The 25,499-nt window shown below is 38.8% G+C and overlaps 1 protein-coding gene across 10 annotated transcripts in view; it reads right to left on the reverse strand.

Moving 5' to 3' along the window:
- Window positions 1–25,499, reverse strand: part of LOC125766100 (ankyrin-3-like) — a 54,986-nt gene that overhangs the window by 12,095 nt on the left and 17,392 nt on the right. For 8 of the 10 annotated variants that reach the window (XM_049431711.1, XM_049431709.1, XM_049431708.1 and 5 more), the window contains 7 exons: window positions 10,193–10,300; window positions 9,815–10,111; window positions 9,587–9,742; window positions 7,906–8,759; window positions 6,810–7,837; window positions 5,783–5,899; window positions 1,574–1,823 (listed from right to left, as the gene is read on the reverse strand). In XM_049431711.1, the coding sequence (XP_049287668.1) occupies window positions 1,574–1,823; window positions 5,783–5,899; window positions 6,810–7,837; window positions 7,906–8,759; window positions 9,587–9,742; window positions 9,815–10,111; window positions 10,193–10,300 (2,810 nt within the window). The remainder of the gene's footprint in view (window positions 1–1,573; window positions 1,824–5,782; window positions 5,900–6,809; window positions 7,838–7,905; window positions 8,760–9,586; window positions 9,743–9,814; window positions 10,112–10,192; window positions 10,301–25,499) is intronic. The other 2 variants (XM_049431713.1, XM_049431715.1) reach the window with 2 other exon arrangements.

The raw sequence follows: 25,499 nt of genomic DNA on the forward strand, positions 1-25,499 counted from the left end.
GCCCCATTGTTGCACATGGATGCAGATGAAGGAAATTTCAGGATGCGGGATAAATGTTTCAACAACCGTTATACGTTTCATATATGTTTTCCACGGCAAATGACGCACATATTATGAGTGTAAATGTAAATGAAATACACACGAAATCACACATTGACAGGAAACATTTAGTCGAGGATGCAGCATACCGGGTGGGGGACAGGAACCAGGAAAGATGATTTGAAGGCAAGGATGATATTGGAAATTTTAATTGCAAAACAAATACATGGTCGGTTTGGTGCGAAAACCAATAAAAAACAATATGTAAAACGGGATGCAATACAATGGGAATTTAGGAAAAAAGAAAAGAGAAAAAGTAGTCTAAAATTAATAGTATGTTTACAATATCCCACGAAGCGTTTATATTAAAAGATAAAATAGTAATGTATGCTATAAATAATATACACAATACGTTGTGCTTTATCAAATGTAACGATCTATGAGTTAGATGTCAAAAAATCTGTCGCTACTTCACAATCAGATAGAGTGTGAATGAACTTAGTATATTCTAGTTCCATTTATCGTTTTATCATTATTTGGGGCTTTGCAGAAAATTAGTCTTGGGAACGATACATAAAACTGATTGCAGCCTTGTAGAACATAATTTCATTATTTACTACAACCCAAACTAAGCTGGTGAAATCTGTTATTTGTTAATGTCAAGAAGCTCAGCATAATGTATTTTAATTCTATAAAAACAATTTAATGGAGACGCCCAGTCGTACACGTGTTTCATGTATTGGTGTAGTACATTTGCTGTTACTAATATCTTAGTACTTTAAAAACCAAATGTTAACTTTTTTTAAATCAATTTATAATAATCATAAACGAATCATAAATCGTAGAGCTTTTCCCATTGAGTAAAATGGCAATGTGTTGTTGTGTAAAAACTAATTGTATAAATATTATGAGTACACTAATATGGCGTCTGTGATGTTGCAGTTTTAAGTACAATTGTAAACTACAAAGTTTTACAATAAATCTAATAGTTTAAAACATAATTAAGTAAACAAAATGACATGAGTAATTTTAAGATGTTAAAAGTAAATGAGTGCATACGTATTTAAATATGTGTTATAGCATAATTTGATCATATTTACTATTTCAATAATATATAGCATTTTGTGCGTAATAACATAGGAAACAACATAGGAAACAAACCCTCACAATCAGTTATGAAATAACCAAGGTAACCCATCTCGTTAAGCATCGTTAACAGTTAAACTCTCGCAGCCAGGCAGCAATGAAGCGATCGATGATGATCATTTTTAATTTAGGGTGTTTTATGAGATTTAATGTCGTTAAATGGTAGGACCTTTTTGACTTTTAAAATGTGATCGTAAGAAATATGGCAACGTTTTTATTTCTTGATGAAATGGTTTGAAGCGACATGTTTAGCTCCACCGATCTCGCTTGTTACAATTGTGCTCCAAGTAAGCATAAGTTAATTTTTGTTTGAACTTTTTCGCAATCCACCAAATGATTAATTGATTGATTCTTCGCAACAGAATGAAATAACACTGTCATAACTTACCCAACGTGAATCGGCTTGCGGGTGATGTTGACATTATCGGTCACGGTGATGTCAAGTGGATTAGGTGTATGGGACCGATCTACAGCCGAGACGGTGTAGTTCTCCGCACGCGAAATAATCTTTTCCAGATATTTATCATCCTTCAATGGATCGATGCTCATATTTGTAAGATTGGTATCGTCGAACTGTTTGTTTTCGTCGCTTGTCATGTAGTTATACTGTTGCTGGTCGGACATGATTGGATCTTCACCTGGCGTTTGACGGCATTAGGATATGAGAAAGAGAAACATTACACATTAGCTACGGTTGATCACAAGAACGATTGCAACTATTGAGGTTCTGCATGAAAAAAATCGTTCTATAGCAATGAACGCAATGCCACAATACTTGAAATGGCGATTGATGAACACAAGATGCACTGTCACACGAAAACACTTGAAGCTGATATGTGAATACAGTTGTCACGTCGAGCACAATGTTCGCACTCCACGGAAGGGTGCATCTACAGAACACTTATCTCTACAGGGGGAATTCACATCTGATCGACACGATTATGTTTACTTGGTGCGTGAAGCGTGAAAGACCGCAATTATCGATAAGCATGATAGTGGGATGAGATTATGGTGACATTGGTTGAATCGTACAGCAGCAATGGATTTTTGATCGACGAACTTTAAAGGTGGTGTTTCAAATCAAAATTCACACAAACGTTAGCATTACTTACAATCTAAGATATCTCATTGATTTACTATCATCCACTATGCGATCCTTTAGTGATCTAGCAGCTTACTACCAACTAATCACGAACCATGCGTCGATCGAAAACCAAATTCACGCGACAGTGTCTCACTAGTATTTTCAGCAAAGAACAATATGGTACTGCGACCGTGTTCTGAATGCGTGATCGTCGTAAAAACTCCTACACAAACAATCTTTCAGATGTTCGCACCGTACCGTGCCGTTCATCTGCAACAAACACATACACTATCTGAGAGACGCGGGTAATGTACCCAATATAGAGCAGATTCTGACCGACAAACATGACACATACGCGAGAGAGTACGACTAAATCGGTCTTCTCTAATTTATCTTTGGCTTTCTTAGTATATAAAGTGATTTTGTTAAAATAAAATATGAGTATATCTTTTTGATCCTTTTGCCAGCAATATTGAATCTTTTAACAGATAAATATAATGAACATTTTTAAAAATTTAATACTATACAAAATTAAAATCATAAAATATTAATACAATTTTCGTATTATAAAATATTTGTTACTAAAGATATTATTTTAGCTATAAAAAAAGCTTTATTTACATAAGTTTGCCTATCGCTTTGGAAAATTGCAAATGCCCGATTTTATGTTCCATATCAATAAATAAATATTATATTTAGCAGCTAAAAAAATCACACCATTAGCTGACCAACCGGTATGTACGGAAATTGTACGAATCCGTAACGATCAACTTCCCGTCTCACGTCATCATCTCGTACAAGATGTTGTCGAGTTCAAAGAGAAAATTTATTTTTATCCCACAAAACATAGGCGCTGAAGGGCACGACTACGTACGTACATGAAGGGGAAGCTGTGTTGAGTCTCGCAACGATGCATTTCTCGTACGCTACTTCCAAAAGTACCGCAAAGAAGATGCCTAAGTTTTTGGACCAAAATGACGAAAAATAGAAATCACCGAAATTATCTCGTTTGAATGTTTCTGTTGGCAAAAGGCAAACCGTGGTTATGCATCCCTCATTTCCCTATAATTCCGCCCATTTTTCAATCGAACAACTCACAAGCGCCCAGGCGATTTCACCCACAAATCATTCGTTTATCGTGCACCCTCGCCATGAATGGAACTAGTGCAAGAGAGCAGCAAATGTCTCTTCCGGTATGGCGCGTAGGGACAGTTGATGACGGTTCCTTACTTTCCATTAGGAAATGGTGCATCAGTGTTTCTCTCTTCTTAACAACCGATTTTACATCGAAGCTCTCCACAGTGCACAGTGGGACTGTCAGTTTATTTATAGCGGACGAACGCGAACAGTAAACGCGGCCACGCCAATAGCTCAAAATTCCATTCCAACACGGTCCGTCGGTTCGAAATGGAAAAACGAAAAACGAAGAACGCAGTGGTAAACTGTGCTTCATAGGTTATGAACTCGAATGCATTCACGAAATGCTGGTGGATATGAAACCTGCATTCGCTAGTGCTAGTCAGGCGCATTTCCTCATTTACGCAATGGTTGTTCGGTTGTCGAAGTGACAAAAATGGTTATTTAAACTACTGTCATCTAAGAATGTAGCGCTAAGGTACCGTCTCAGCTAGACTATGATTAATTACATGTGGTCCAGATGATAAGTCGAGAACTGGCACGGAAAATTTACTTGGCAAAAGCGACCAGGTTTCTAGTGCGGGTATTGCTTGCTTCTCTGTCCAAAAGACAAGCCGTTTCTTAGTGTTAAATTTTACCATCTGGTTGTTTAAACAATTTTCAAAATCACATTCATTCAACAAGATAGAAATATCGTATCAGTAGTAGTAAATAGCGAAGTTTGAAACAATACAATTTCTACGGCAATTCACAATATTTAAAACAAGGGTTTCGCAACGCGAATCTAAACGCGAATGTATCGAAAATAAGTCACAATCAAACGTACAGTCATTCAATTTGTTGTTCTTTTATGTACATTGCTTAAAAGTAAACTATGGAAACACTTAAGAATTCGATAAGTACTCGTACTGCCAATGCTAACGAATAGCGAATGAGTTGAATAACTTACACAATCATTTGAAATAGCCACATGCGCTACCATTTTTTAGTCTGGCTGGTTTATACACAAACCACTGTTTGATCAAATGCTTCAAATTGAAACTTGAAACAACAAACACTACAATCTTCCTTATGTAGGCCGCAGGCATTGCGGATCCGGAGGAAAATGAATTGATTGGACATTCCCGCTTTGTTTAATTCCCCTCAGTTAAAGCCAGACCGAATGTATTCCCACTCGCGATGTGATTTTACTCACAATGTCACACAATAGCACGATTCGTTCACCACCTTTACGAGAAACAATCAAACCGGCAAATGAACGATAATTAGTGGCATGTGCTTCTTTATTGCTTGGGCCGCTGCCGGTTTAACCGCGACCACGTGAATAAGCACAAACACGCACACGCACCAATGCGAGAATAATGCTCTACGAAATATGTAATACCAAGTGCCGTGCCACTTTGGAGATCAGAACCAGAACATGCCTCGTTGAAGATATCTAACCTGAACGCTAGAAATGGAGGTCAATTTCACCGGAAGCATACGCTATAGTTTGATTCTCACTGGCAAACTCGGACCGATGTTTCTTGGGTCGAATTCCCTGGGGTAACTACAACTTTTAACGCAAAACGGACACATACGACGCAACTACTACCGCAGAATACGACCGACTACGGCGTGCTTCTCGTGCGTTAGGAACGCTGGTTCGGACCGATCTCCAAAGGTACTGCCGCACTCACACTTTTGCCCAAAGGCATTGCTCAAATGCTGTACGCCATTTGTGGAGAGGCCTGTTAGTATATTTACTCCAAACACTCGTTGTGGTTTTATTGCTCGCCGGTCGGCGGTATACTAAGATGGTGGTAATACGATTTGCACAATGTGGGTGGTTGTGTGAATGCGATATAGCACGGGTGAGTTGATTAGTGAGTGAGTGAGTGATTTAGAACACGCGGCGATTTATGATGAATGGAGAGCAGTATGGGTCAGACGAGAAAGCATGAGCAGGCGGATCATTTTCAACCACGCGTTTTGTGTGATTGAATGAATGGGTACGAAACAACGAAAGTACACCCTTTTCAAACACTTTCCTCTTCCATGTGCCAAGGCTCACCGAAAAGCCAATGGAATTCTAGAGGGATATGTTCCGTCGAAGGTAGCATGGAAGGAATGTTTGCACGTTGGTGTAAAACCAAAATACTATTGCAATACTAAGCTTATGCTAACGCAAATACGGGATCGACTGTGGAAGACTGTTTCATAGTGTTCTATTGGTAGCTATGCTTATGTATGATTATGTATGTAACGTCAGCAGAAAAAGAGAGAGAGAGAGAACGAAAGAGAGAGAGCAAGAGAATATGTTGGCGTGTGGTGTTAGTGTATGAACATGTGTGTTTGTATATGTATTTGAGTCTGATTAGTTTACGGCAAACTTACGTGTGTAACGCATTTGCGATTGATAGTACTTGATAGCACCACTACCGCCATACAATTGCTGCGCTTGCATTAGGGCTTTCATAGCACTAGGTGGGGGTGGTGTGCCTCCTTCGGGCCCTCCGGGGACGAACGGCGAAAGCCGCGAAGTAAAGGTGTGGACAGCGAACAGTTAGAGGTATTGCAGGAAGATGCGGAGTTATGCGGCAAAATTTGTTTATTTTTTCCGCAGGAGAGGGGTTTGTTACCATTTGTTTGTTTTCGTTTTAGAATGCGTACCCATAACAAAACAACCGGGACAAGGTAGTGTTACGTTCAATGGCCAATCATGGTGAAGTAAACGATTGTGATAGTTGTTAAGTTTTAATGAAAATTTTAATTCATATAACCGCGATTACAGTAATGAAGTTTGGAACGGTATCAAATTTGTGTTGGAAATCAATTATCATAAAGGACAAGGTATTAGAATAACACAATGTATGAAAGAAGGAAAGGAAAAGCAAAAGAGATAGAAAGACAGTTGTAGTTAGAGATATAAAGGTAGGTAAGTAGATAGTAAAAGTTTAGAATGTCAAGAAGCGTTTGCTTTTATAGCAACACAATTTGTAATAAGCATTTGTAGCAAAACAATACACCGTTATTGGAAATGTTTGATACTTAAATATCTTCATGGCGTGTATACCATTGTATCCCCTTTTAAAAAGTTTAAAAGACACACTTGCTGAACAATAAACTTTTTGTTAGCTTTTGTACGGCCATATTTAGCGGTAATTACAGCATTTTCTTCAATATATAAATCCATCTCACAATCAATATTCAGAAAAAAATCTTACATTGTGACCATACCGACAACAAAGGCGTTTTTTTACATCACAATAAGGATTCTATACATGTAAATAGCAACAGAACTGGTTTAAATATTGTTTTAAACCGCAAATGTTGTAATACATTACCAGGCTTAATTTACAAGCGTTGCTAAAATTAAACAAAGACCAATACGCAACAATTTTAAAATCATTCATGTACTCACCCTCATCTTCAGAATCCGACAGGAACGTCTCGTGGATGGTTTCTGGTCCAACGATTTTGAACTTTTCATCGACCGTCTGTGTGACGCTAGTTTCAGTGACTACCTTCAGCGTCTCCACCACCGTAATATATCCCAGTTTATCTGCGATCGACAGTGCCGTCTGGCCACCGTTAGTTACGGCTTCCGGATTAGCTTTGTTCTTCAGCAAAATGTTGATGATGAGCGTGTGTCCCTGCTGAGCGGCCTGATGCAGCGGCGTGTGTCCAATATTGGTCTTCATCTCGATGTTTGCGTCATTTTCGATCAAATACTTCACCATTCCAGCTTGGCCAAAATGGGCGGCTACGTGAAGCGGAGTGAAGCCTGTCTTTGTCACCGGATCAATGCGAGCCTTGTGTTCCAGTAGGGTTTCTGCGATTCCTACATTGTCTTCTTGTGCGCACAGATGTAACGGTGTCAAACCGTTCTTTGCGGCATGGTTAGGATCTGCACCACTATTCAAAAGCGTACGGGCCATATCACCGTGACCTTCCTGGGCTGATAAATGAAGGGGCGTGAAGCCGGTTTTGCTTTCGGCGTTAGCATCCGCCTTGTATTCTAGCAGCGTTGTTGCGATATTTAGTTGATTCTTCTTTGACGCAATGTGCAGCGGCGTATGGCCATTCTTTGCTGGCGAGTACGGCGATGCACCCTTCTCAAGGAGCAGAAGCGCTACTTTTTGGTGATCGTAGTGACTAGCAACGTGTAGTGGGGTCACACCGTTCTTACCCTGTACGTCTACCTGGGCACCCCGTTCCAGAAGCAACTCAGCGCACTTTAGATTGCCATACTTGGCGGCCAAATGCAAAGGTGTGAAACCTTTTTTAGTGACCGCTTCTACGTTAGCTTCGTTGTCCAATAACAGTGATGCCACCTCATCTTGGCCCTCCTTTGCCGCTATGTGTAGCGGAGTGTAGTTATCTTTCGTGACGGCATCAATCTTTGCACCGTGTTGCAAAAGTAGCATCACAATTTCCATATTACCGATGCTATTGAAATAAAAACAAAAACAATTATTTCACTAAATTGTCATCCATTGAATATGTATGAAACTTACCGCGATGCGACGTGTAGCGGTGTTTGATCTTCACGTGCCTGCGCATTTACGTATGCTCCGTTTCGCAGAAGAATACGAATTATATCTGTCTGCTTAGCACGTGCTGCTAGATGAAGCGGAGTTTCGCCTCGCACAGTCGGAATGTCCGGACTGGCATCGTGCTGCAGAAGATATATGACAATGTTCATACAACCCATAAAGCTAGCCACATGCAACGGCGTTAGACCGCTCTCCGTAGTAGCTCCAATTGTGGCACCATGGTTTAGCAGAAGCTCCACTACCTTAATTCGATTCTTCTTGCAGGCAATGTGCAACGGTGTAAAGCCGTTCAGGGCCCGTGCATTTGGATCGGCATTTCGATCAAGCAGCAGCTTTGCTACCTTTACGTGTCCACAGTGGGCGGCAACGTGCAGCGCAGTCAGATAGTCGATCGTAATGTCATCAACTGGCGATTTGTTCATTAGTAAAATGCGAGCTGCGCTAACGTGTTCACCCTGAGCCGCCATGTGTAGCGGGGCAAGTCCGTTTTTGGTCTTGGATATGATTTCCGCACCATGTTCTAACAATACTTCTATTACTTGATCGTGGCCTGAGCGGGCGGCACAGTGTAGCGGGGTAAGCCCATCTCGAGTGATACTGTCAATACGACCATGATTTGCGATCAACAGCTTCACCATGTTCAGTTTTCCCCATTTGCATGCTACATGTAGCGGTGTGATGTTGTGCTTTGCAGTAAAGTTTACGTCGGCACCTTTCTCAATCAGTAGTTGAGCGACGTTTACATTTCCATAATGGGCAGCAATGTGAAGCGGAGTGAAGCCACTCTTTGACGATACATCCGGATTGTGTTCATTCTGGAAAACAATTGTATAAAAAATATATATTAGCGAATTAAGCTACTTTGACTATGACCTATGTTCTATCCTATCTAGTTTTACTCTCAATCATTGTTCTTGATATCACTGATATGCTTAGTTTAACCTACTTATTTATTAAACTAATGATTTATAAATTACAAAGGAATTTTGCATATTCAATTCAATTATCTACTAACCTGAGATAAAAAACTATTGTCTCAAAGTTGATCGAATAACAGCTATTGTACATGGATGTGAAAATTCTGCCCGTTCACTTACTATTTCTTCTTATTGTTAAGCTACGCTCATCATTACCATTTTGGCGGAACAGTGAAATAACTTGATAGTTTTCTGTTAGATGTTAAAAACAAAAATTGTTATGATATTTTTCAAACAAAATGAGTGTTGGGAATATGCGCTGACAGATATTACAGGCATTCAATCCTATTTTCTGAAGTTTAAACTATAATCGTCATACGCTGCAAAGCAAATGGCTCAATCTAATACACCACGATTCAGAATGTCCAAGAAGCTAAAACACGTGTTTTAGTAATCCCACAGACAGCGATGATGTGGGTGGTACCATCATCACCAAATCCTATCTGGAGAAAGTGAAACATGACAAACCAACACCTCTTGAGCTTGTAGTGCCAAAAAAGAAGAAGAAAATTCAATGCCCACTACCAATAATGTGATAAAACACGTTGCAAATCTACATTTTGTATAAATGCTACGACTGAGATAAGTACTCCTACATCTCCTAGCTCCCAAACTGCCCTGTAAGCTTATCGTTGAATTTTTAATACCAGCCCTTCAATGCGTACCTCTAGCAAGAGTTTTGCCGCTTTCACATCATCCTTCTTGGCAGCTATATGAAGTGCTGGTAATCGAACCTTTCCGCGCGTATCACTTTCAAGCAATACGGCTACTACTTTGTCGTGACCTTGCTGCATCGCCACTGCCAAAGGCGTAAAGCCGTCCTGAAAATTGAAATAAATAACGATGATGTTAAAAAAGGAACACATATTCTTCAACTATTTCGAGTAACCTACCTCAGTAGCCAACGCTGGATTAGCACCCTTGGCAAGCAAATAATTTACACACTCATCATGGTTCTCTTGTGCGGCCATGTAGAGTGGTGTGAATCCATTCTGAGACTGCACGTTAACCGATGCGTTATACTGCAGGAGTAGCTGAATGATCTCCTTTTGACCGGCTAACGAAGCGATGTGCAGCGCTGTATTACCTTTCTTAGTGGCATTATCGACGAGGGCACCGCGTTTCAGCAGTTCATGTACGATATCGTAGTGACCATCTTTTGCCGCAAGATGCAGTGCGTTGAGACCGTTCTAAAATGAGTAAAGAAAACACAAGCGCACATGAGAGGTCTTGTAGATGATCTTGGTAAATGCACCATGTTTATGGCTTACCGTATTGCACGTGTTGATGTCGGTCACCTGACCGGTTTCGAGGTACTCTATCAGCTTCTGAAGATCTCCTGCCCTAGCTGCCCGCAGGAACGCTGTGTTTGTGTCATTCTTGATGAATAAAAAGAAAAGCAAAAAAACACACACACAGATTAGAGAATCGTCATAATTAGACTGTGAAATACGGTGGCGACAAATTTTATTACTCGTTTAATTTTGCTGACATGTTTTGCTCGAGACACCAACCATCAATTACGTCAATGATCATGTGCAGAATAAATATTTTCGGTACACTTGCATCGCCACTCAGTAAGGATAAGTAAGGTAAGAATGGTATTGTCAGCAATTCAACGAAAAAGTTATAATGGAATGACTCTTTAAATCATGAAATACGTTCGCAGAACATGTTGCCCGTAAATATGATATTATCCTCATTAATATATATTTTTTCCAAAAGCTGGCAATCCATTCGTCCGACTAACCAAACCTAACACATGAAAACATACGTACAGCAGCAGACATTAGAATCTTACAAATCTGAACAAAACACTTATGTGCTCAGTATATCAGGGCCAGTATGCAATAACCGCTGGAATCACATCGGCACCATATGGGTGCTGCAATCCATTGATTGGGTGCAAAGGTTAGTTAGTATCGATACTTGGCGCGGAATCAATATGGGTTCGTTGTTGTATTTTTGGGTGTCTGGTTTACATCAACATTCGTTTTGGCTATTTTAAATATGTTTATATACACGCGAGGAAGCTATTATTCCACATTTCCCAGGCATTAACTTTTATACCACGGAGCACACCTCGGATAATGTACAGTAATAACCCTATTTCCACGACTGGCGAGATGTGCTTTTCTGTATGGATAGGAAATTTACCATCGAAACAGGTTTTAAGCGATCTTGAAAGTTGTGGCAAAAGTATAGTCATTTTGTGATACGTAATGCTGACAAAGCAAATAAATTACTTCATTAACAAGTACTCTGACTGACTAAAATGTAAAATAAATGAATAATTGAAGCTGCAATTAAAAAAGTTTATGCAATTTTGTACAACATATTCTTCAATATGCGTTTTCCCACGGCTATCAACAACTGTCCCCGTTCCATCATAAAAAATAAAGATGGCCAGTCGCAGGGGAATTCTTCAACATATGACATTTCAAATCTCTGCATCTTTTCATAACACCAAAACATACAGTACAGAACATGCATGTCCCCAACCATAAATTATGTTTTCGTGTCTCGCATACAGTATTCCAGAAAATAATTGGATATCCAGAGAAACGATATTGTGGACAGCTATATTTGTGAAAAGTGCTTTGTCCATCCATTGTCATGTTCGTCCTCGGAATGCCGGCTATTTTAAACCGCGATAATAAAACATTCAAAATAATATCAAAAGCAGAGACGAATAAGAGAACAAATTAAAATTGTTCCATTAAACGCGCAAAGAAATGATCTCTAGATAGACCGAAATCCTATCCCGTGCTGGTTGATTTGTGTTGGCTAACGAGTGCTTTCACTTCCGAGAGGTTTTATTTCGTTGCATCAAGCTGCTTCTCATCGACAAGCGAATAAAGTGGGAAATCCGGGAAATGATTCAAGATTAAACAGCAAATGCTCAAGCGTTCTTCTGATGCAAGCAGACGGAGTTATGACCCCATTAATTTTTCCTTTATAGCAGCAACGTACGATAAAGTGAATGTGGTTTTTTGAGAGTATTTTTCAATCTACTGAATTGTTGAGAACATTTTTTTTATTCGACGAGAACGCATTATGTGTCTAAGCTGAAACGATGAAACCGTTTAAAAATCGCTCAAATGACTCTGAAGAAATTTAGAAATAGAAATGCGCAATAACGCTTACATTAAACCTGAACTACTTCCGCTAATCACAAAAAAGCATCACTAGCAATCATTTTCATTCAACGGTGGAAACGTCTCGTAATTGGGACGAAAATAATTGGTTCTATAAACAAAACCAGTAGTTATCAACACGTTTGAGGCATGGTTGACCTGTTTCATCCAAAAGCATTTACGGACGGAGCAGTTCAATCCGTTGCGTACGCATCATACTATACGTGTTGACAAAGGAGCGTTTGCAATACGACCCATTTTCGAAAGACCACTCAGGTACGTGGTCTTTGTATCTCACGTATCCAAGTAATGCGGCTAGCTCTTAATGGTGAAAACAACTCATCTTGAACCCACAGTTCATTCCAGACGATAACAGGGATTGTGTGCGAGTAAAGAGAACATTTTGTCCATTTTATATTGTCTAAAGACACGTAGTGCTGCGACTAGCAGAGTCACGACGTCGAAGGGATCTGAAAGTTAACACACCGAACCTAAGGTAGAAGATGATTACAAAGATCATATGTATGTCCATATGTATGGTTGCATAGACCATATACATAGAAGTATAGAGTAGAGAGTTACTTTACATGATCCGTTCAACATGGCTCGTCGAGTATCTCCCATTGACAGCTAATTTGTTGCGTTGTTAACAATTCTGCTGAGTTTAATGCATCACTTTTACATTTATATCTATAAAATAACTCAATATTATCAACAATAATTCAAACATAATTCAGCTTCGAAACAAATGGATAAAAATTTAAAACTTAACGGCCATCAGCAGTAGATCCAGACCTTCACTAGAAACGACTTTTAAATCTACATTTAACAATGTAAAAAGTGACATTAAACTAAAAAAAAACACTTGGAAAACAATATCATCATGGTAAACTGTCATTATCCATGTCTCTTTACGCCAATTCACCTAACTACCATCAAATCTGACGTGCAGCTAGTTTGTGAACGATGAATGGAACAGAAAAATAGAACACTGTAAATCAGCAATCATCGTCAGAAAGTAACCGTAGCGGATGTCGCTCGCTATACATACAACTAGGGAGGTATGGTTATGCAATTGTTCTGTGGCTCACAGAACGGGGATGGAAAGGGTGATTAAGTACTTCCGATAGGACAAACGGGAACATTTGCCGTTCCGTTAGCACGTTGCTTGCGTCGAAACGTGTACAAAAAGTAATTAACCTGTCAATTCTGTCCGTGACGACCAATAAGGGAGGAACTTGATAACGAGACATCGGGTTAGATCGGCGAAACAGGTGAATCAAGTTGTATTACACCTCCAATTTGTATGAAAAAAAAACATCTTTAATTGTCATCCGGGAAAATGATACGAATATGAACGATACGCAACGTGAAATGCAGGGTGTCAATCAGCATGTTGTTGATGTTTGATTATAAATGTTTACGACCAAAGAGTTCTCCTCCATCTCTTCAGTCAACACATATATCTAACACATTTTAATTTAACGTTGAATTCTTCAAATCATAGAACATGGAAAATATTTACATATTGCTTTGTATAAATGAAAGTTGTCCTTTAAATTGTTAAGCGAAGATCAGCAGTTTAACTTTCAATAGTCACGAAAGCTTGTTGACGACCGGAAATGATTTGCAGCTTTGTTTTGTGGATATAACGTTCGAAAGCATCTTTAACGCTGCAATGCGACACGATGAACCATGTGTTTGTTTTGCCGATGCGGCATTAAAATCGAGTTGCGGAAAACTTTTACATGGCACAGATTAGAAAAACTTTACTTGTGTCGTATACTATTTACTTTGTTTCCAAGAGATAGAGCTAGATAATGTTTAAATAATTATATCAAATACATTTGTCATATACATAATTCATATAATGAACATCGGAAATTTAATTTAGATAAGGAAAATTCGAAATAATATGATATAGTAAAAAGGGAATCATAGCTGCTCCTCTAAAACATTCAAAAATAAAAAGAGCCCAAAGGTTATCCAGATAAACAGATATAGAACTACATAACAAAAAAATGGACGGACGATTTGGCTGGGAAACTTTCATTTCAGGAAGAACAAATGTATGATCAATTGACACGCGAATCTGTCCTACTAACCTTGCGAAGGATATGAATAGGCAAAACACACCTATCTGAATGATTTTTTCACACCATGCCCATGGTCACATCGAATTTCATTAATGACAACCAAAAAAAGAATGTATTGATGTACGTCACGAAGGATAAACAGCAACGCCGAAGAGGCTTGTCACAGAAACCCCTTAAACGAATTTATTCATTTCCTATCCGAGTGTGTTGGTAGGACATTCAAATTCGTTTCAGTTTGGTTGATCACAAGGAACATATTTATTTTTTATATCTATTTCATGCAATCGGATAGAATATTTGGAAACCCCTCTTGAGTTTTCTTTTCTTATTTTATTTTTATTGCATTCTTCTTTCGGGCAAGAAAACTACCTAGTCTAAGTTGGATAGCTTACTAGATAATCATTCCACCGACATAAACACGCTGTAACCCGTATTTTAAAGGTTAAAACGAACTGCCCAACCCAAGGAATCCCTATATGATTATTCTTTGAGGAATGGCCAGTTAGACTAGTTCTCTATTTCATATTGAAGATCAATCAGTCGCACACTGAGGGTTTCCTTAAAGTTGAAAGTAACCCCAACAACGCTTTATTACAACGAGGCTTTCGGATCATATTACACGCTAACTTAAACCTTTAGAAAAAATTATTCAACAAAATCTGATTTTTATACACTTTTAGTTAATCGTGCATTTACGTTTGTACGCTTTGCTGTCCATAATTCTGGTCAACTGCCTAATCCGAACGCAGTTTTTAGTGAAATCATACACCATATTGCTCAGGATTGTATAAAACAAACATGATTGTTACCACAGCAAAATATACCGTAATCTTATAAACTCCAGTATTTGAAATTTTTATACATATAAATTGATTTTGTACATTGGAGCAAAAGCATTGCAGAGGAAACGGTATGTATCTTCAAATATTATAGAAAACGTGCTCAAATAACGATAAAATGTATTTATTTTAAATTCTCTAAAATCTACATTGAGCACGTTCGACTTGTAGTGCAGTTGATACACGCGATGTAACATAGTTTCGACTACTGTTGTGTAATATACATTGTCACTGTTTCATTCTTGACTCCACGAGGTATTGTTAGTAAAGAGCACAATCAATTGCATTTCAATTTCACAAGGAAGTAAAATTGCAAATCGGTTTCTGCACAAAATCCTAAGCAGCCCTACTTTGCAACGATTTGTCTGAAACATATCTATTTCTTCATAATATTTGGAACTCACATCCAGTAACGTCGCGTTCTTACAAATCACACATTTACTGAAGGTGATTACAGATTTAATTCATCGTCCAACTTTGGAATAATGACCTTGCGTATTATGCAATGTTTGCAAGGAGGCAGCGGTTAATTAAGAAAGCAAACATCATTAGACACATTTTAAGCTATCTCAAACATTCATTCTCAGTCGAGGTCACTTTTTGCACCATTTGGCAATGGAGTACACATTTTCTATTCAGGGCTATTCCACTTCATTCTTTTTTTTTTGTAATTGTTCGTTTATTTGCATTCGTTCCTAATTAAATGTGGGTTGTAATTAATTTCTACAATACTAACATTCTAGAAACTTTATATTTGATGTTTATAAATCACTTATATTTTTGTTTTTGTTTTATAGAAACAGTAGTTTTTATCATGAAAATGAAGCATCAAAACTTAGGTAGATTAAGATCATATATTATTGTAAAAAATAAATGATTCAAATTAATCAGTTATGTATAAAACAACATCTACTAACATAGATACATAAATCTACCTTTTGTATCATTTTGATTCTTAGAACATGGCCTTAGAACATGATCATTGAAAAAAAATCGATCTGATTCTGTGCAAAATCTTGTTACGTTCAGAAATCAAATTTTCAAGCAATTCTTTACTATATGAGATTCAATTTTCCTTACTCAGTTCACCTTTTCATTCGCATCTATGTTGAATCTCCCACTCAGAAAAACAGACGGAATTAGATTATCACCACATCTTTCGCTAAACGTGATGATGCCACTTGTTGCCATGAAATGTACTTTAACTTTTTTATCACATGGTATGCGAAATTCAATAGTATAAAGTAAGCAGATCGATTAGTAACAAATCGTTTCAAATTCAAATAAAAAATGTGTTCCTGAAATTTAAATATAGACACATAAAAAAAAATTATTACGTTTCTGAATAGATTTTTTTTAGATTCCTTCTTTGGACTATATAACAAATTAGTATTTCTACGGTATGCTAATAGATGTACAACTGTCAAAATATGTATTCATATTAAAATTCGGGAATGTCAAGTGGTTTGCATTAACGAGCGCATATTCGGGTTGATGCGTAAAGAATATTTTACTTCTAGCGATACAACAAAGGCGCATAAATTAAACTCTCGGGCATTTTAGACATTAGGCTCGACGAGGTACGATACCACACATCGAAACGATCGATAATTTAGACCGCTTCGGTTTTGCAACACACCGCGGCCAGTGATGCGCCACCCTTTTTTAACCACCCACACTCTCGAGTGTTCGATGTTTGACGTCAGTCATACGCTCGGGGAGTACTGGAGTGTGGACAGAATCGTGGCCGACCGAATGACGCCAACGCGAAACGGTAGGAGAGCACTTGAACGCTTCCGATCGCATTTTTTGTTTTCCACAATTTTGTTTCCTTTTTTCAATTCTTCAACAGAGAGTTTTTTTTCAAGCACGACGTAGTCACAATCGCACAATTTGAATATGAATAATTCAATGTAGGCCCGGGGAATAGCAGTCAGCCTGTGTCTGATGGACGTGCTGGGACGTTCCATTTGCTCGGTCAACTAATCGCTCTCTTTCCTAAGGGTATCTAATGGCCCAGATTCCTAACAGACGGTAGCTCTCGCGCATTTATGCTTGCTGGTGGTATATAAAAATGGATTCCAAACTGTCTGTGATCGCAATCCGTCTCACACTAACAAAGAAGTGACCACCCGAAGCCATCCGACTGTGCCACAAAACAATCACCCATAGAAGTTTGCTGTCACTCAGCTCACACGAATGGTAAGGAATAGTAGATGCAAATTTTTTTGCACAATGCTTCATAAATGGCTCGTGCACAACAATCAGCAAATGGGAATGGGATGAGATAAAGGATGATATTATTCATCTATAATGGTGCACTTTAGCTTTACTTGGCAAATTGGTAGTTGGTTCATCGGCTTCATAATGCTGCCATTGAAAAGAGATTTAAGCTAAAGGATTTGCAATAATAAGTGGAGCATACTTTTCCTAACGGACTAATTATTTGAAATTAAATAAAACAAAACTTACATTATACAGTCGTTTCTCGAGCGACGTGATATTCAAGTTACGCGAATTCCTGATATGCGAATTTTAAAATTTGACATGCAGTTTTTATGAGGAATTCAATAGTGTACATGTAAATTTTTAAATATTCCCGAAAATACGTGTTGTTATATTAGTACTAATAAAAGTTTAAGCGGTCCCATGGTATATGTGGTAACGGCGCCGGTCTTTACACGATAAGAATGGGTGTCAAATCCCATCCGGACCTAACCGACTATCCAGCTACGTGTAACGTCAAGTCAAGGTAAGAAAGAAATGGCAGGCTAAGTACTGTTCTGAGCTTGTAGTACCGTATATGGTAAAATTTGGCAAAGAAACAGAAGTATATTAGTGTTAATGTGCTTCATAAAATTTGAATTTCTATTCAATCCTTAAATACGAAGTATAATCGATGTGTTGAACGATATTTGACTTACATGGATTTCTCCGTAACGCATTATTCGCGTAACTCGGGAAATGTTAATACTAATATATTAAGAATAATTGACAAGATCAACTTCACACTCCCTTCGCATGACACCTCTTTAACTAAGAAATGCTCCATGAGACTAAGTCTTCTTGGCTTTAACGACCTTACAGGTCACGCCGGCCATTTCTGGCCTTTTTTTTGTTTTTTTTTTTTTTTTTGATCGGTTAGAACGGCCTGGCCGTATCAAGACTTATTTTACCACGTAGCAGGATAGTCAGTCCATGCTACGGGGAGACGGTCCGGATGGGATTTGAACCCGGTCCCTACCGTGTGGACGGGCGCCGTTTTTCACATGCACCACCGGGCGCCCCATTTTTTTTTTTTTTTTTTTGGCTTTTTTATTATTTTATTAACAAATGGAAATGTGAAATGAAAAGAAAAAATATAAGCTGTCCGGTTTAATTCGTACCGGTAGATCCAAAACCTCCTGCACCTCGTTCTGTGTCCGTAAGCGTCGGAAGCTCTTCCAAATCTGGATACGCTATTTTCTCGCAAATGAACTGTGCGATACGATCACCTTTCTTGACTTCGAAGTCTACTTCCGAGTGATTGAACAGCACTACACCAACGTTACCGCGGTAGTCCTCATCAACGACGCCGGCTCCCACATCGATGAAATTCTTCACAGCCAACCCAGAACGAGGAGCAACCCGGCCTTTTCTGGCTTACTAGACTTATTTTTACCACGTAGCCAAATAGTAAGTCCTTGCTAAGGGGGAACGGTCCGGATGGGATTTGAACCCGGTCCTGCCGTGTCGACCGGCGCCGTTTATCACATGCACCACCGGGCTGCCCCGTATAACTAAGTATAACACCCATTAAGGCGCAAACTATGTACCTATGAGTATAACACCCGTTACAGCACTAACAGCGACGATTCAACAAATTTTCAAACCACTTCTAATTTAATTTTAGTACTACATTTTAGTAAGACATTCAGGAGCAGGATGATTGAGACATTTCCACATAAAAAAATCAACGAATGATACGATACTTTGTTTCACAAAATATATATTATTTATTTATACTTATTTATTTATAATTCATGAGTGCGGCTTTGGCCGTATTGTCGCCCTCAAAATTCTGAAATTAGTACAATTTTTACAAGGCATTTCCTCCTTGTAAACCAAATTCAGCGAACATACATAAACTATAAAATCACCTGTCGCGTTCTGTGCATATTTGGCAAACTATAAATCACCCTATGTATAGTTAAGATTGAATAACATTGCCACGTTGGTATATGTGAACGATCATGTGTTGTGTACAGAAATAATTTGCACTCACACTTTAATTTATTCCCGTATTGCAATCATGCATCGCACGCACCACCATGTGGAATCGGTATTGCTAATCAAAGTTTCTCAAAAGGTACCTTTCAAATTATTAGTAATGCGTTTTTAGAAGCAGCTGTCGTATTATGCAATGAATTTGATCTATTCATGATTGTAAATCAAACCAATAAAAACATATAGTTATGTCTCAACATCAAGAACACCACCACACAATATAAACGCGTTGCGTAGTACATGACAATGCGTGTCATGTAAGAGCGACGCATCGATGCATGTAAGAGCGTCGCATCGAAGCGGTCGCTCTCTTCTGTTCGAACCATCAGCCAATAAACAAGCTTTGCAAGCCCGACTCATTATTATATATAACTTTTTTAATTCAACAAAATATATTATAACAGAAAATCTTCAGGATTAACAAAAACTTGCAAAAAGCACACACTTTCTTTGTCTACTTAAAAAAAGGTAATCCTAACCGTTAAACGCATTAACATCAATTTAAGTAATGCACCGGAACGCACGCTTAGCGATTCCCTCGATCGGTCAATTAGCGCTAGAGAAACCAGTTTTTGCATACATGACGACATTCCCAACACGGGCAACAACAGTCCGAGTTAGTTAGGTCAGCCAGTTTGTCAAGGGCGTAGGATTTAAGAGAACTCTCTACGGTGGATATCGGTGCTCGTATAAGGTAGGCTGATGCAGGTGCCGTTAATGAACGTAGGGTAACTACGGCAAACGCATACGGCACGACCGTGAGAAAACGAGCCGATGGAGTTATATCACGACTAAAATGTGTCCCGATCCATACGACATGCTATCCATTTCGTAGATTACACACAGTGTTAGAACGGTCACGTAATGTTACGTGAGAATGAGACGCGCTTGTAGAAGATGCAAACATGTTTAACAACCTGCGATGTAAATAGTGTCAATGAAAGTTTTGATTTCAATACAGGCTACACATAGACCACTACATCGAACGCCTCAATTCATCAATATTCGAAACGAACCTTTATTCAAGGACCAGGGTGCAAGGCATCAATTGCAGAGTATACTAAATGGAATAAACACGTGCAGTGTTTACCAGAGGTAGTAGTATCGCTCTCAGTTGATCGATCCCAATGTGTGTCCCAGTCGACTAATGCAATTGAAACAAACGACAGAACTGGTTCTGGAAGAGATTCAATCAAAACAAAACAATATACATTCGTTTTTAAGCTAACACAGAAGGTAGATGACAAACGCTAACGAATCTCCCCTAACACTACATCTCAAACATGTGACTCACTTCCGTATCTTACGATGTCGTACTCGCGCGTGTATAAGGTGGCGTCATCAAGGGGCAAAATTCTACGGCAATAAAAATATACTTCGTTGGAGCTTTCGCGCTCGTTGTTTACTGACCGAACGTTTATATGTTTTTCTAACACACGGTGCGGGTGGTATACAGGACGATACGGTGGTGTTGTTGCCCATCTGGTTGTCAAGCACCAGAGACCGAACAAGTTTTTTCGATCTCTAACCCAAGGTGTTCCTCCTTTCGAAGGTGTGACATCATCGACCAGGGTTGGACGTTGGCTTTGTTGTGTCTTTTTCGTGATATCTTTTTACTGCAACTCACAATATAAGCCAACAAGTTCGGTTGTCGGGTGTGACCTTTGACAAACATCAAGATCACATCATCAATGTATCTACTACCATGCTCTCCTTATCGGAGGGGAGCATGCCTATTGGTAATAGATTTCAAATTGATTATAACCCTCCCTAACGATTGTGGCTGCGAATGTCCACACCTTTACGGAAACCGGCCAACAGGGTTATAGCGCCACATTGGTCGTTGCTTTGACACTTCGTGCGTAGTAGAGGCCCGAAGTCCCGCAATTCGAAGCAGCTGAGTAATGACATCACCGTGACAGAGGGAGGATACATTTGTTTGCAATCTAGGTGCACATTCTTCCACCATTCTCGTCAGTTACCTTTCCGTAATGACACAATTCATCGTGCCGAGGGAAAGCGAACAATATTGGTGTCAGTTGGTCGAGAAGCCATTGGCCGATTAATATGGCTTCCGTAGTTTGCACAACGTATCGAAATCCTATTTTGGATGAATACAGTTTACGGCTAATCAAGGCCCTTATTGAAGTACACTAATGTACTAATGTACGGAAGATTATTACGTAGTCGATAAACATTGTATCACAACTAGGTCAATGTTTTAGTAAAAAAATAAATCAAAAAGGACAACAGGAACAGAATTTGTTGAAATATTGGTCAACAGAATCGCTTCGAAATGTATTTTTTTTACTTTTATAATAATGTGTTATATTTTATTATAATAATTGAAGACTAAATCATGACGTCATCGTTTCCACAATGAAAGGGTAGGAAATAAAAGGCACAAATTTATATCGCATTAATAGGGTCCACATTTTGTGGGCGTTTCAAGCCAACGACAATTTATGGTGAAAAAAAATATTGCGACAACCTAACAGAAACGTCCTGGATAATGTGATCCGTGATATTTCTCACGCATCCTTTGTCTTATGACGTAAGCTATTGAAGCACTCTGAAGAGGGTTGTAAATTGCAAACGAAACATCACACAAACAAAAAACGAAGAAGCTATAGAAAATCTTGACACCAGTTTAACTTTGACTCGACTGATCGAGCCAATGATAAATGATCCTAACTATCTGTAGGACCGGTTTTTGGAGAGAAAAAAAAGAATCCCATCCCCCGTTAAAGGAGTTACAACTGCCAGTGACAATGGTGCAGTTTTATCGCTCCCAAAATTGCACATATTTCGTCACTTAACTTGTTAATAATGTGTTTAATTCCATGTAGGTACCAGAAGATGGAATGCGATGTCCAATTTCGCATACAATAATCTTCTTGCCTTAGCAGGACATACACAGCCACATAAATTCAACGCAGCCATTTGATTTTATCGTTTCTTTTTTACAATTTTTTTTTGCAGTAAGTCACAACTGGGTTGATGCAAAGAATACGTTTCATGGACGGAGCATTGAAAGACAGCTCATAATGGTAGCGCAAAATGTGACTGTCCGAATTGTCACATAAAACAATTTAAAATACATTAGTGGAGAATCTGTATACCCGACAACGGCCGTCATTGTGCCATTTCATTCGGTTAAATGAAAAAATAAGGCTCAGGGTATCAATCTCGTACTTGAGTATAGATTTAAACTGGAAGATGACATCACTGCAACAATTGCCGTCTAACATAAAATTGTACCGATTGTGTAAGTTTTCCTTACCCACACAGCTCATTTCAATCATGCAATTTTACCTGAAAGAGAAGAAAAAAGAATTGTAAGTATTTTTTCGTTGTTGTTAGGTTCTAGTAAATCTTGGTCAATTATCTTATTGAATATGCTAAATTTTTCTCATCTTTCGATTATCATCTATCTTGTATTTTCTTCATTTCCCTTTCCCTTGCTTTGTCAGTTAGCATAGAGACCTAGATTTTTCTGGCCTCTTCCGTGCACGTACGACACGCAACCGTCCCGACGCAATGCCCCCAATCCATTCGGAAAATCCATTAAAATGATAGACACTGTGGCTGACGCTGACGTGAAAGACAAATCCAAAAAGAAAACATACTTGCTACACATTCCCCTCGTATATCCGCTTTCCATTTACTCCAGGCGCTTCAGTTGACCGCAACGAGGCGACACGCATGGTCTAGTTATTAATATTATTTATTTCCACATAGTGGCAAACAACACGGACAGACCGATCGATATGCCAAACGATGAGACGTCCACAAGTCGGCCGAATCTCTTTGGGACATCGATGTGAACTATGCAGCATACTGGTATATCGTTAAAACAGCATGGCCATACGACAACGAAGAGCATTACATTGTCAAAAGGGATGAGAAAATGGTGAATGGTGTTGGGATTGAAATGAATTAAAGTTCCTAAATTAATTAAAAGGAATGTCGAGAATGTCTGCGAACGGACAACACATAATTAAACAGGGTCACATAATTGATGTTAAGCTGTATGAAGATGATGGGTAATAACCCTTGAAACAAAGCTTAAACAATCAACATTTGTTCTCTTTTAATAATAGCGATCGTAGCAATATGAACTGGCCCTTCTGCACGAAAAAAATACCGATGCATTGTTAATAATCTTTACGTATTCCTAATGTTCTTCTTCTTAAAAAAAATTATTAGAACTAATTAGAACAAATAAAGATTTAGACAAAATACTATGTGCAGTACATACTCTAATCGGAGATCGAAAATGTGCTTAATGATTCATCCATTATGATGAAATCTCAAACTAGTGCAAAGACCTCACCGTATTTTTCATGTGCTAACGCAATGCTCAACGAGGAAAAATGATGCAAAATGAGCGAGGGTTTGAGGTTTACAAAGGCAAATGGTTAAAACAATAAAGTAGCACTTCGTTTATCACAATCAGACTCACGAGTTTTTTTTGAGAACTGAGATGTTCGTAAGAAAATATGAGCACAAACAAAGCACGGCAGACACTACAATTTGTTTTGTCTCCCATAGATATTAGAATACAACATCAGCAAAGAGTAAAACCACACCCGCTATCTCGCGCACGAGTCTGCAGTGTGTTAATTCGCTGAAGTATGACGACATCTCTAGTGTGTGGCGGCGCATGTGGCTGACAGTAAACAAGTGCATGTCTAGAGAAGAACGTAACATAAAGCATACCTTCAGCACCACCACCCATCGTATACCCCGGATCGTTCCTGACTCTTCTATTTTCCGCACCGTAAAACATGTGCCGAACAGGTGGCGGAACTCTAGGCGTGCAGGAAAAGTTTGCGTTTGGTACGTTTTTCCACAGGGGTCTTATTGTGGCGTCCCTTGGTTTTTACTTCGCTTTGTCTATTGGTCTGTATTGCTCAGAGCTACCAGAACCACTCAGCCATAACGCATGACGAGGTATGCATTAGCCTGTCACACCGTCGTTCACATTGAGTCACGTTTTATTGGGCAATATTTCTGGAAGCTTACTTCTGGAAGCGTGACATTGTCATTTGCGTGTAAAGCAAAGCGAGACTCGATGTTAATGACCTTATCAGAGGAGTTGCAACGAACAAGATGGAAAGAATTCAAGCGCACTATGGAAAACAAAAATTTTCCACTAGAACTAATGTACCAGACACGCTTCATTTTCATCACATACATTTTTGAGGTTAAACAATGCTACCATGCATGATTTCTAAAAATATTAAAACCTAATACAACTCATTGAAATGCGAACAGATTATCTCTTGATTTAATACGTGACAGGAATCAAACAAACTATTGTTGGGTATTCTAGAGTAGATTGATGAAAAACTGTCGAGAGGTCTATTGGAATCCTTAGTTTGGAACTCTTGATCTTGGTCGCAAATCAATCTTCAATCGGTGCGAATGCTGCTAAATTTACACGCGTGATTGTTACTTGGTCTTTGTATCTGTGTACACGCTCTAATTCTTGTCATTATTTCATGTGCTATTTATACTGACCACACACGGGATGAGACCTTGGTGATGGCGAAATGGGAAGAAAATGCTGCCACATCATGCGATAGATTCAATGAGCTGATTCACATTTGAATTCGTGTTTTCCCACTGCTCTGAGTAAATAGTAGAATAAGAATACCCGTGGTAATTACAGAGAACTTTTCGTTAACAAGTGATGTAAAGCAGAATCTTTCAAGCTCTAATAATAAGTTAAACCGAAACAAAAACCCAACAAACACTCATTCGTGCGTTTATCATGGAAAACGTGCTGGCAAAAGAGAATTTGTTACGGTAATCCGAGAGCTTCGTCCAAGTAATACAGATAGTGATAATTGGTTTTGGTGATGACGTCAAGCTGCCACCGTATCTGCTAGAAATTAGCAGCAAACATAAAATACTCGTATTCTTCTAGAGAACGGCGTCTATGCTTGAGTTTAGGTTCAAAAAATTGCCGTATCTGCATTCCCCTTATCACATATGCTGGTGTGCCATGCAACCAAGCCAACTACTTCACGAAACTCTCAACGATACATACTCGCTCAATAGCGTTCAATTACCGCTCCCAAACAGTACATGACACGGTCCGAAATACTGTGGGCAAAGCAAAGGCTCGTGTTGCGACACATTCAGGGGCGAAGGGAGGTTTGTGTTTTAATTGAAAAGGGTATTCCACTTAATTAAGCCACAAACTCGTAGAGCGTCAGTGATGACGCATCA

The sequence above is a fragment of the Anopheles funestus genome, chromosome 2RL (genome assembly GCF_943734845.2).
Source record: "Anopheles funestus chromosome 2RL, idAnoFuneDA-416_04, whole genome shotgun sequence".
NCBI classification, from domain to species: Eukaryota; Metazoa; Arthropoda; class Insecta; order Diptera; family Culicidae; genus Anopheles; species Anopheles funestus.